At 36.0% G+C, this 13,571-nt stretch overlaps 1 protein-coding gene across 1 annotated transcript; it reads left to right on the top strand.

Annotated features, from left to right (window-relative positions):
- The first annotated feature begins 490 nt into the window (after positions 1–490).
- On the top strand, positions 491–12,694 carry LOC138319040 (microtubule-associated proteins 1A/1B light chain 3C-like). The gene is made up of 4 exons (XM_069261925.1): positions 491–688; positions 9,180–9,235; positions 10,478–10,584; positions 11,925–12,694. Exons 1-4 carry the CDS (start codon positions 643–645, stop codon positions 12,082–12,084), a joined length of 369 nt encoding a protein of 122 aa, XP_069118026.1. The 5' UTR covers positions 491–642; the 3' UTR covers positions 12,085–12,694.
- The last annotated feature ends 877 nt before the right edge of the window (positions 12,695–13,571 follow it).

Below are 13,571 nucleotides of genomic sequence, written 5' to 3'. Positions count from 1 at the left end.
TTTGGATATCAGTCATAGGCACACTTCATTTAGTTACCGGTCCACAAAGACGAAATGCTTATATTTAGAATATGCAAGAGTCACATTCTATATTTAGACATTCGTGACAATACATTTTGAAACTAAACACGTTATACTAGCTATCGCTTTGAACGAATGTTGTAATTGCGAATTAGGCCTACATACAATGTACATTACAATAGCATTTTTCTAAATTGTAAAAGACCTGGAGTTAATATAACTGTCCTAAAGGTCGATGCCAACTATAATGATGAACTCACTTTAACTGCTAATTACATATGAAGACCCCACCACTATTTGTTTTTTTGTTTTTTGTTTTTTGTTTGCACTGTATAAATTCCTAGGTTGGCACGTAGGTAGTCGCATAAACAAACATTTTAGAAGCAGTCAACCCAGGAAACACGTGGTAGTGTGTTTACAATCTGTCATGTGACATAAAAACTTTTATCCAATCAGAGCAATGTATTCAAGCTGTGACGTCACCATTAGTGCGCCGTCGAACTTCCGATGTGAGTGACAGAAAGTCAGCTGGAAAGTTGTCAGTTCTGAACAAAGATTTGAGCTGTGTAGTTGTCCGAAGATTCACCAAACTCCATCCGTACATCAGGGAACGTTATAAACATGCCGGAGAACTTATCAAAAACTTTTAAGCAGAGAAAAAGTTTCGGTAAGTATACTGTGGTTCAACAGGTGCTTGTTGAGTTGATGAGTTGTTGTTGATGATCACAGATCCACACTTTGAAGTTGGAGAAGTTAGCTGAGTAACAGTATTGTTGATTTGCGCCAAGTGTTCTGTTTTTCTCTCCATTAATTATATCAGATCAGTAAGAAAAAAGTTAATATCTTGCATTTTCTGCCGTTTTGAAAATATAGTTCTCATATGACACTAGAACGAATAATTGAATTCAGGTCGTTTCGGTACTGAGTACGTTCGGTATAATTAAGGCCATTCCAATATAATTTCTTGTTCTTCGGATTATGGAATTTTAAAATAGGAGCGAGCGATTTTTTTTTAATTCTAAAAAAATTTTGAAAGCAGAAAAAATTGGAGCGATTGAATATTTTTTTATTAGATGGTGGGCTATTCAAATCGCCTTTCGTCCGTGGTCCGTCCGTCCTTCCATCTGTCCGTCCGTCCGTCCTTCCGTCCGTTTGTTAACAATTCTTGTTACCGCTATTTCTCAGAGAGTACTGAAGGGATCTTTCTCAAATTTCATATGTCAGTTCCCTTAGGACCCTCGTTGTGCATATTGCATTTTGGGACCGATCGGTCAACAAGATGGCCGACAGGCGGCCATCTTTGATTTTGATAGTTAAAGTTTCTTACCGCTATTTCTCAAAAAGTGCTGAAGGGATCTTTCTCAAATTTCATATACAGGTTCCCCTAGGACCCTAGTTGTGCATATTACATTTTGGGACCGATCGATGAACAAGATGGCCGAGAGGCGGCCATCTTGGATTTTGATAGTTAAAGTTTGTTACCGCTATTTCTCAAAAAGTATTGAAGGGATCTTTCTCAAATTTCATATATAGGTTCCCCTAGGGCCCTAGTTGTGCATGTTGCATTTTGGGACCGATCGGTGAACAAGATGGCCGACAGGCGGCCATCTTATAATTTGATAGTTAAAGTTTGTTACCGCTATTTCTCAAAAAGTACAGAAGGGATCTTTCTCAAATTTCATATATAGGTTCCCCTAGGGCCCTAGTTGTGCATGTTGCATTTTGGTACTGATCGTTGAACAAGATGGCCGATAGGCGGCCATCTTATAATTTGATAGTTAAAGTTTGTTACTGCTATTTCTCAAAAAGTACAGAAGGGATCTTTCTCAAATCTCATATGTCGGTTCCCCTAGGACCCTTGTTGTGCATATTGCATTTTGGGACCGACTGGTCAACAAGATGGCCGACAGGCAGCCATCTTGGATTTTAATGGTTAAAGTTTGTTACCACTATTTCTCAAAAAGTGCTAAAGGGATCTTTCTCAAATTTCATATACAGGTTCCCCTAGGACCCTAATTGTGCATATTGCATTTTGGGACCGATCGGAAACAAGATGACCGACTGACGGCCATCTTGGATTTTGATAGTTAAAGTTTGTTATCAATATTTCTCAAAAAGTACTGAAGGGATCTTTCTCAAATTCCATGCATAGTTTCCCCTTGTACCCTAGTTGTGCATAGTACATTTAAGGACTGATCCATAATGCCTTTCGGCACTGATTGGTAAACAAGATGGCAAACCGGCCGCCATCTTAGATTTCATTGTTGAAGTTTGTTACCACTATTTCTTAGAAAGTACTATAGCGATCTGTTTCAAATTTTATATGTAGTGTGTTTGAACAAGTTTGAAAAGCAGGGAAAAGATCCCTCTTTCCATTGTCAGACATAGATCATTCTTTGGTGGGCGCCAAGATCCCTCTGGGATCTCTTGTTAGACTAATTGTCACTTTTATGTTTATTCGTAAAATAAAACTTATTAACCATATCAATATTCAAATTGCCTTTTGTCCGTCGTCCGTCCGTCCTTCCGTCCCTCCATTCTTCCGTCCTTCCATCCGTTAACAATTCTTGTTACCGCTATTTCTCAGAAAGTACTGAAGGGATCTGTCTCAAATTTCACATGCAGGTTCCCCTAGGTCCGTAGTTGTGCATATTGCATTTTCGGACCGATCGGTGAACAAGATGGCCGCCAGGCTGCCATCTTGGATTTTGACAATTGATATTTGTTACCGCTATTTCACAAAGTACTGAAGGGATTTGTCTCAAATATCATGTGCAGGTTCCTCTAGTGCCCTAGTTGTGCATATTGCATTTTTGAACTTATCGATGAACAAGATGGCCGACAGGATGTCATCTTGGATTTTGACAATTGATATTTGTTACCACTATTTCACAGAAAGTACTGAAGGGATCTGTCTCAAATTTCATGTGCAGGTTCCCCTTGGGCCCTAGTGGTGCATATTGCATTTTCGAACTGATCGGTGAACAAGATGGCCGACAGGACGCCATCTTGGTTTTTGACAATTGATATTTGTTACCACTATTTCTCAGAAAGTACTGAAGGGATCTGTCTTAAATTTCATGTGCAAGTTCCCCTCGGGCCCTAGTGGTGCATATTGCATTTTCAAACAGATCGGTGATCAAGATGGCCGTCAGGCCGTCATATTGAATTTTGATAGTTGAGGTTTGTAATTGCTATTTCTCAGAAAGTTCTGAAGCAATCTGTCTGAAATTGTATATGTAGATACCCCAAGGGCCCTAGTTGTGCAAATTGCATTTTTTGACCGATCGATGAACAAGATGGCCGACAGGAGGCCATCTTGGATTTTGACAATTGATGTTTGTTACCGCTATTTTTCAGAAATTACTGAAAGGTATTTGTCTCAAGTTTCATGTGCAGGTTCCCCTAGAGCTCTTGTGGTGCATATTGCATTTTTGGACTGAATGGTGATCAAGATGGCTGACAGGCCGCCATCTTGGATTTTGATAGTTGAAGGTTTGTTACTGCTATTTCACAGAAAGTACTGAAACAATCTGTCTCAAAATGTATATATAGGTTAACATTCCCTTAGGTCCCTAGTTGTGCATATTGCATTTTCGGACCGATCGATGAACAAGATGGCCACCATCTTGCATTTGGTAGTTGAAGTTTGTTACCGCTATTTCTCAGAAAGTACTGAAGGGATCTATCTTAAATTTTATGTGCAGGTTTAACGTTCCCCTAGGGGTTTAGTTGTGCATTTTTGGACCAATTGGTCAGCAAGATAATCGACAGGTAGTCATCTTGGATTTTGATAATTGATGTTTGTTACTGCTATACATCTCAGAAAGTACTGAAAGGATCTAAATTTCATATATAGTATGTACTAAATTTGAAAAGCAGAGAAAAGATCCCTCTTTCTGTTGTCAGACATAGATCATTTTTTGGTGGGCGCCACGATCCCTTTGGGATCTCTTGTTATGTTAAAATATAAGTCTTGCTGTTTTCTTCAGTGTTATCAACATTCATAACTGTATCAAAGATGTAAAAAAACAGGAAGTCTAGTGCACCCATTGAAAACATGCTCTTACACAAAATGCTTTCATTGCATGGTATATTTCAATTTTAAAGATGCTCCACCGCCGACAAATGTATTTTTTTCACTATCAAAAACAGGAGAAGACGATTTAGAATTTTTCTTCAATTAGAAAAATTACTTACTTTACACCATTACCACCATTGAAAAGTTTGAGCTTTTAATGCTACGTCAAGTTAAAAATATGAAAAATAATTACTTGCATCCCGAAAAAATTCCGACGCACTATATCCTATATGGAATGAAGTACTGATTGTGCATGCACCAGAGGCAAAATGAAAATATATATATTATTTTTGTGTTGTCAGACATAGATCATTTTTTGGTGGGCGCCACGATCCCTTTGGGATCTCTTGTTATGTTAAGATATAAGTCTTGCTGTTTTCTTCAGTGTTATCAACATTCATAACTGTATCAAAGATGTAAAAAAACAGGAAGTCTAGTGCACCCATTGAAAACATGCTCTTACACAAAATGCTTTCATTGCATGGTATATTTCAATTTTAAGACAAATCATGACAATTTTAACATTGAATAGCAATGTTTAATACTAAAAAGAAAATAGTCAAGAAAGCTTTACTTATTGTCAATGATTTCAATAATTAATCTGCTGGTGACAGAGCTATCAGCAAAAACCAACGAACTAATAGAAACAATCAGCGATTAGCATTAATGGAAAATCTTTTAAACCAATATAGCCTCATCTGACATGCGCATTCTTTTTTAGATGACACATAATATTGTATGGAAATGACTATTTTTGTTTAGCATGTTACTTATTTAGCTGATCATGCTTAAAATGAGATAATATTTATACATGCATATGTAACCACCAAAAATATTATATAATTAACACAAAAAATATTCATTTTAATATCATTTCTTAATTGTCTAGTTTTATGGTCTATCATGCACTTTCGCTCTTTTTGTCATAGTGAAATCTGTTTAAGTGTTATACACATTTTTCTCCAACTGTCTGAGGTTTAAACTTTCTAATTTTACCACTTTTTATAAAGTTGCAGCACTGGAAGTATTTTTAATTATAAAAGTAAAAAATCTTTTTAACGTTTACACATGAAAAATAGGCCTAGAAAGATATTGAATCATTCCAAACTCTTCCGAACATCGTCGCGACAATCTCGAAGGAACACAAGAGTTGTGAAACCAAGAGAAAATGTCAACAATATTTCATAAACAAAACGTGTGGTCGACCTCAGCAGACTGGATCTACAAAGAAAATGATGCTTGCACATTACAATATTTGATACACACAATATTGTACGGCATTGTGTAAATTAGATGTTTTAAATACTCATTCTGTGGACATGGACATACCAGCATGATTTGCTCATAATAGCCAGAAGTAAAACGTAAACAAACACATGTGCGCTTTTCCTAGTTACCTGGCTCACCACGTGCAGGTCGTGTCAACGTCGGTCACATGATACAATTAAGAATTCCGACAAAACACAAAGGTATATATATACTTAACATGGCGGTGATTGAAGGTGCTTTATTCAAAAACCAGTAATATATGATCCCTAGATTTCGGCTCTCTTATAGACCGACATATGCTTTTGGGGAGCTAAGTCATCAAGTTACATGTCAATGTTCAAATATCAAATGTTTAAGCGACATATATATCGTTACATTGAAATTCGCAGGAAATAGAACTTTAAAAAGTATATTTGTATAAAAAATATATGGACAGTATGGCTCAAAAGTTTCACCACATGTATATCAGCATTCATGAAAGAAATATTCTAAATTTATTTTTTATGATTTTCTCATGAAACGCTTTGGGTAAATCAAACGCAAACATACATAACCAATCAACACAAAAATGAAGGCAAATCTATGTCATATTTTTGTAGAAGTCAAGATGAAACATAAGTAATACTACGTTTGGATCCCAGTAAAGTGTGTTGTTTACTACCGATATGTGACTGAATAGCAGACGAATCGTCACTTAGCTGTTACTAAGTCACGCAGTCAAAACATGTTGGCAAATACAAGCTATGTGGGCCACCTGTCAAAATACACACTGACCGGGTCTTAAGATAGATAACTGAGGTGTTAATTAATTAGCGATTGCCATAAAATAATTGACATGCCTGATAACCATTTTTCGTTCGTTAGTCGGCCAGTCAAATCACCCGTCATGGTCGCCATTTTTAACGTGACATCGAATGCAAAGTCTTTTAAAACAGTTGCAGACATCAGCAAAAAAAGACTGAAATCGGGACACGTCCTATTAAAAAGTATGCGTCTCTATCTCTAAGTACCACTCTGTCTACACGTGATGGTGGAAAAACTTGACATTTAGGTATGTTGTTGTAAAGGTTTGTAAGACGCTTGCATGAAGCAATGCACGAATAATTCAAACATCTGGGTGACCAGGAAACGGTACTTGCAGAAGTCGTTTCGGTGCTTGCAGAAGTTGTTTCTGTACTTGTGATAATAGATTCGGTACTTGTACATTAAACATTATTAATGATTATTGACTAATAATTACCTACATAAAAAGTGTATTACATACCCTACCGTGCACTGGCATAGCAATAAAACAATGTACAATATGTATGTGTTATCAAAAGGTGTCCAAACAATATAGGACATTGAAGATACCTATATCTAGTAGGCCTATAGATAATCAGAACTCTGACAATGAACAGGACAATGCCTCAAGTGATCATGATCTGCAAATCTACATATACAGCTTCCCCATCTATATTGTAGGCCTACTCAAATTGTAGGCTACAATGTATGTACTTACAGCTCTTTAATTGTTTCTATATAAACCATTTGAAGTTTAAAGAAAACTAAATGAAATTTGATCGGTGATAAGTCTGTGCAGTGTTAGAAACAAACATGTTTTGGCAGTGTCTGAACTCATGTTTTATGCCCGGAAATGTACATGTAACCCTTATTAGAATAATTGTACCTACATGTGCACATTTTATATAAATATGCATATGTTTAATAAACAATTTATTGTTTCTATAAAAGCAAGGAGAAAACTGCAATCAGGATTGATAATTTGATATTTGTATTTGTACAGATCACCAGCTGCAGAGTCGATTTATGATTTGTTGTTAAGTAATTAATTAGATTAGTTGTTTAAACTATTTCACATATGTACATCAGTAAATGTAGTACATACGTACCAGGTTACTGTATCATGTATTGTCATGCTCCTGCTGGATGGTATCCAGAGTAGTGATTTATACTGACAGAGTGGATAAATACAGAATCGATCTTATACCAGTATGATACATTCAGTGTGGTCCCCAGTACTGTCTGCCTGTGACAGGTGTGAACCTCAGACAGACATACGACCGATCACAATACTGTGAACATATAGCATCAGTGACTAGTTCCTAGTGTCCTCCAGATTCAATCTGTTGTATTTTACAGTACATGGCAATACTACTAGTTATCACCCCTAGTTTATGGTAAATTATGGGTGAAGTCTAAAAGGTGATGAGGACAATTGAACTGTATCCATTATAGCTGTACAATATATGTTAATCTTTGACTATACATTGTAGGCTACATATTCCTTTTATTCATCTACCATAAATATATACACAACACTCTATAGTGACAACAATGGTTGACATGACAAGAGAAGCAACTTTTTGTGAAATACTGTACCTGGGTATTTTTTTTATGCCTCAAAACGGTGGCGAGACAGGGAACATATACTTTGTCTGTCCAAAAGTATTGCATTGAGTTATGTCATATCGGTCCCTTCATGATATCTGTCTGACTTTCATTTGAAAGCCGTTAGCAGGAGCATTAATACCGATGAAAACTTTAGTTCATATGAAAAAGTATGTAGATGAAGCAGAAGGAAGACAAAAGGAAACTCATGATGGAAATTTCTGACAAGTTGTCTCATATATATATATATATATATATATATATATGAATGGGCAGGGCATGAATATTAGAAATATAAATCATTATTTTTGAAACCCAATTCACAGATACCACTCAAAAACAATGCTCAGAGGTATGACTCTAAGTATGTATACGGTAATTTAAAAAAAACCAAATACATTGACCAAGTTTTAATCTATATTTATCTACTTCAGAGCTTGTCTGAGTATGATATAATATGTAAGATTATCAAACATCAATATAAACCTGTACAAGTTACATAGGGATCGACATACAGACGAAATAACAGGATGGCTCAACAACCAGGTACATCTATTATTATTAAGCTACATTCAAATTTTAGTAACTGTCATTTCTTTCATATATTTAATACTTTACTGTATTTCATGTTATATAGATCTCCTCGTAACAACACTTGAAACATTGTGTTGTGTCTATATTACTTCTGATGATATGTTGGCTAAATAGTTTTCTCTCGCGTTCTTAACCCGACATGAAGTTGGTATATATTGGAGAATAGATGTAGGATGATGGGTGTAATTATCAGACATTTAATTGTTGAATGTATTAATCAATAATAGTTGTAGAGACTTAAAGAAAAGAAATAGAAAAGTTTGTTTGCCTATTTCTTTTGCATACCTGGATGTGCCCAATGATAGTCTATAGGTTTGTTTTGCACATGTCCTCATGAGAAGTCAACTGACTAGTACGTGTTACCATCATCTTCATGTGATAATGACTTTTTTTATAAGATCAAGTCTTGGAATATTTTCAAACCTTTTAAGAATGGATTGTAATGATGTTTGGTTGAACATATTTCTATTATGAGCCATGGTCATTTCAGGATGTACCAGGTTCAGGGGTGGAGAACGAAGATATCACCTTCTCACTTAGTCAGTCAGAATTATAGAGGAACCATGTACTGACTTACACCACATGAATTTAAACTGGTGTTTGGACATCATTTAACCCCTTGGCCACCATCGCCCTTATTAAGATGGAGATAATTCTTGGTGTTAATCAGAAAGAGGTTGTCATATAAACTGTATACTTACAAATTGGAAAATTGGTTACCTGAGTAAGTCTACTCATAGTAATTATATATGACTATGTACATATATATGTGACACAACATTGAATATTTCTAATGTTTGATTTTAATTATTTATAATTATAGCGGTCAGAAAAGATGAAGTGGCCGGAATCCGGACAAAGTTCCCAACCAAAGTCCCGGTAAGTTTTAATCCCTTATGTCAATACATTGAAAAATGTACAGTTTGTAAGCACATGTAGTCATTTACACTGTAGCCTTAAACATGTATTTACTTTATAATGTAGCTTTGTGAAAAATACAAACTTTTACTTTGTCTATTATCATATTTATAAAAACTTGGAAGTAGTTTACCTGTGATTTAATGTGTATACCACCAGCGGAGGAAAATAATGTTTCAATGCTTGTATTCACTCAAATGAAAACATATTGCCTGTCCTGCATACCTAATATGCAGCATATATATGTTTTGAATGTCCTGCAATAACGTTTTATGCTTGGCCTGTAATATTACCCTGAGTGGAATAATGCATATCTCTGTTACAAATAATATGTATTGTGTTTTATTCCATGACACTTCATCTCATCCTCGCTAAGACTGTCACACTAATGATCACCTTTACACAACAGTTGTTATATTATTTATCATGTATATTTTGCATTTGGTTACCGGTACCAGTACTAATGATCTATGACTTCTGCATATTTATACACGCTTGCTGGCTTAAATATTAAAAGTTATTTGTATCTCTTAATGTTCATACTTGCTTGGTCTTTATATACCTGTTATTACTCGGAATAATATCAGAAAAAGAAATTTGTACAATACTAGAAGAAGAAACTTGACACAGTATCAAACCATACAGTACTTCTACAGATCATAATACATATATACTGCATATGGCACTAAAACATCACACTGAATTGAGAGGAAGTCGCATGTGTGCTTACTTAGATTTATGGATTTGGTATTTTCATTGACATTCTGTGTAAATGTCACTCTACCTCAGGCTACATTAAGTAGCTACTGTAGTATCTGTAGCTACATATGGTGGCGACATCTCATTATTTTTGCTGTTATCAAACATTTATTGACAACAGATAGACAGCTGTTGGGTAATCTAAAACATGAATACACCTATGTATTATTATGTTTTCATTAGAATATATGGTCAGTCATTACATGGTTTATTGACAACTTGATTTTAGATCCAAATTAAGTTAATAATGGTGCATGGAATGTGTGTCTCTTTGCTGAATTCTGATATATTTATACTAGAATCTCCACTTAGTTTGTTCTACAATCTGCTTACTTTATATATAGTTAATTAAGGATAAATTTCATTCATGTCTTGATATATTTTAGAGACTTGAACTTACATCAGAACACTGAACAAATTTGTTTGTTTACATGTATATTGCAGGTGATAGTGGAAAAATACCACAAGGAAAACCAGCTCCCTCTCTTAGACAAAACAAAGTTTCTAGTCCCACAGGAACTCACCATGTCACAGTTTGCTACAATCATCAGGTAAAGCTACACAAAATTAATGATATTTTTATTTACATATGTAAACTGTTAAATATATTTGTAGACAATAGTATTTCAGAAATCTGAGTCTGTCAGTCTGACCAAGAATGGTATGTAATAGGTCTAATAGATAGAATACTATGCTGCTCCCTTTTCTGGAGGAGAGTTGAAGTTGTATAGATGCCCCCATCCTATAGATTTAACAATGTTTTACAACATGTGATGCCTCTAAAATCAGCATTGTATCCCATATTACCGTATTTTTCCTATTAAGAGCACCTCCTCTAATAAGGGCACCTCCACGCTTTTTGCTGAAAAAAATCAACTAATTTCATACAATTTTTGTGCCAGATTGTGACGATTTGTGCAGATGCTAATAAAATACTGTTTCACATCATTTTGATGCTTAACGTATATGTGATCATTCTGTATAAGAACTAAATTTATTGCAGTGGACAACTTAGGATATCTTTGCCAAGTGTTTACTGCAGTACACATAGAAACAGTGAGAACACCATGTTCAAAACAAAATGTGTCATTTGAACGTCCCACACACGTATGTGGATGAAGACTAAATATAACTGTTAACTGGCAACAACATTTTAGCGATGTCTATACAGGTTGTATGAATACTTACTGTATATCTATGTCTGCCATTTTGTGTATGCATGGTAAACAAACAGGCTAGCATGAAATGCCAAAATTCCGTCGTGAAACAGACACATTTAATCAATGTTAAATACTTCTGGTGCATACATATCTTCATAATCATGTAATTTCAATACTTATTTGACTTCAAAACGTCAGTTGGTTATAGTAAGTTTCAGAAAAATATGAAACTAAAAGCAAGATAACTATAGTCCGTTTCAGAAAAAAAAATCCAAAAATGGTCTCAAATAACGGCGCCCCCTCGGCCAATTACCCACGCCCAGCGCCCTTATTAGGAAAAATACGGTATATGAGCATGCAAGTGTTTTACATGTGAATCATGACAAGAGAATGTGTTTCAAGGCATATGCATGTTAATGTAATAGATTAATGTACCATGAATACAGATAGATTTAAAATATGATTGACCTTTTTGGTCCACAACTTACATTTTGGTTTATTAATAAGCAGCTCCCCCCTTTTTTACAACTATTTAAGTGCCCTGGGTACTAAGTATTGCAAATGCAGTAATATATCTACCCCATTTCTAGTAGCTTCATAAGTTAAATGCAGTTATGCCATTTATATAATTATGTATTCAATACTTATCAAATTTTCAATAGATTTGTTATTATAGCTTTGTTATTATCTGAATTGAAAAAATATGACGATTTTTTATTTCTGAATTTAAGGAACAGGATGTCACTGAATGCCAATCAAGCATTTTACCTGATAGTGAATAACAAGAGTATATCAAGCATGTCAATGACCCTGGCTGAGGTATACCGGGACGATAAGGATGAGGATGGCTTTCTCTACATGACATACGCATCACAAGAAATGTTTGGTTGATCTCTATGTGGACATCTATCTCATTGTTTTACTTGACAAAATTAATTTCTGCTGTGTCAATGTATCAGCGGTCATTGCTCATAATGATTGCAATACTTTTGATTGTTGAACAGGAATAACTTCATGGCCTTTATGAACAACTTAATCGCTGATATGAAACAATGTGTGCCAAAATATAGTATGGGACTAGAAGTTAACCTTGTTTGATGGAGAGACAAGACTAGTGAGCAGAATTATACAAACTGGTATCAAGTGTAGTGATACTAATGGACATATACATGTGAAGAGCATGGATGTGAAAGGTTATTTCGCTGCTGGTACAATGTAGGATCTGAACGATTAACTGTGACCTTAACCAAAATTAAATCAAAAGGTCAGATGATAATGATTGATGTTATCAGTGATTGTATGTGCTGTGTGTGTATCGGTTGCAGGGAATGCAAGGTCTAATCTGGGTAGGAGGAACTGACATCTTCATACACAACTAAATACACATGTACCTGGTTGTATTTTATCTGCCATGTACAAAATGCTGCTGAAATTGATTTTGTTGTACTTTTGTGTATTTTGATTGTAAGCAAGCCTGTCCAATAATATTTCTACTGAAATTGATCATGTTAAAGTTCTAAACCTACCAGGTATCATATCGTACCTATTTGAATAATAGGATGCATATGTATTATGTATTACAATCTAGGATTTTGTCAAGGCTTCCCTAGAGGCTGAAGTAAGGAAAGAAATAGCTGATAGGCTGACATTTCTCTAAAGGAAAAGATCTAAATTTAGGTATTGGAGAGAGGATAAAGAGTGAGGACTTTGATCAGGGGGGATGTTAATGAATGATTTAGTTCTTGAGAGGGATCAACCGAGAGGCAAAAATTGGATACAACATTTCACAAGACTGAGGGAGAGAAGGAGGGTGACATTTCACACGAGGGAGGGAGAGAAGGAGGGTGACATTTCACACGAGGGAGGGAGAGAAGGAGGGTGACATTTCACACGAGGGAGGGAGAAAAGGAGGTAGACATTTCACACGAGGGAGGGAGAGAAGGAGGGTGACATTTCACATGAGGGAGGGAGAGAAGGAGGGTGACATTGCACATGAGAGAGGGAGAGAAGGAGGGTGACATTTCACACGAGGGAGGGAGAGAAGGAGGTAGACATTTCACACGAGGGAGGGAGAGAAGGAGGGTGACATTTCACACGAGGGAGGGAGAGAAGGAGGGTGACATTTCACACGAGGGAGGGAGAGAAGGAGGGTGACATTTCACACGAGGGAGGGAGAGAAGGAGGGTGACATTTCACACGAGGGAGGGAGAGAAGGAGGGTGACATTTCACACGAGGGAGAGAAGGAGGGTGACATTTCACACGAGGGAGGGAGAGAAGGAGGGTGACATTTCACATGAGGGAGGGAGAGAAGGAGGGTGACATTTCACACGAGGGAGAGAGGAGGGTGAGAGAGAGGGAGAGAGGTGACATTTCACAC

This window comes from Argopecten irradians, chromosome 3 (genome assembly GCF_041381155.1).
Source record: "Argopecten irradians isolate NY chromosome 3, Ai_NY, whole genome shotgun sequence".
NCBI lineage: Eukaryota > Metazoa > Mollusca > Bivalvia > Pectinida > Pectinidae > Argopecten > Argopecten irradians.
This window is presented reverse-complemented; position numbering and strand designations above follow the sequence as displayed.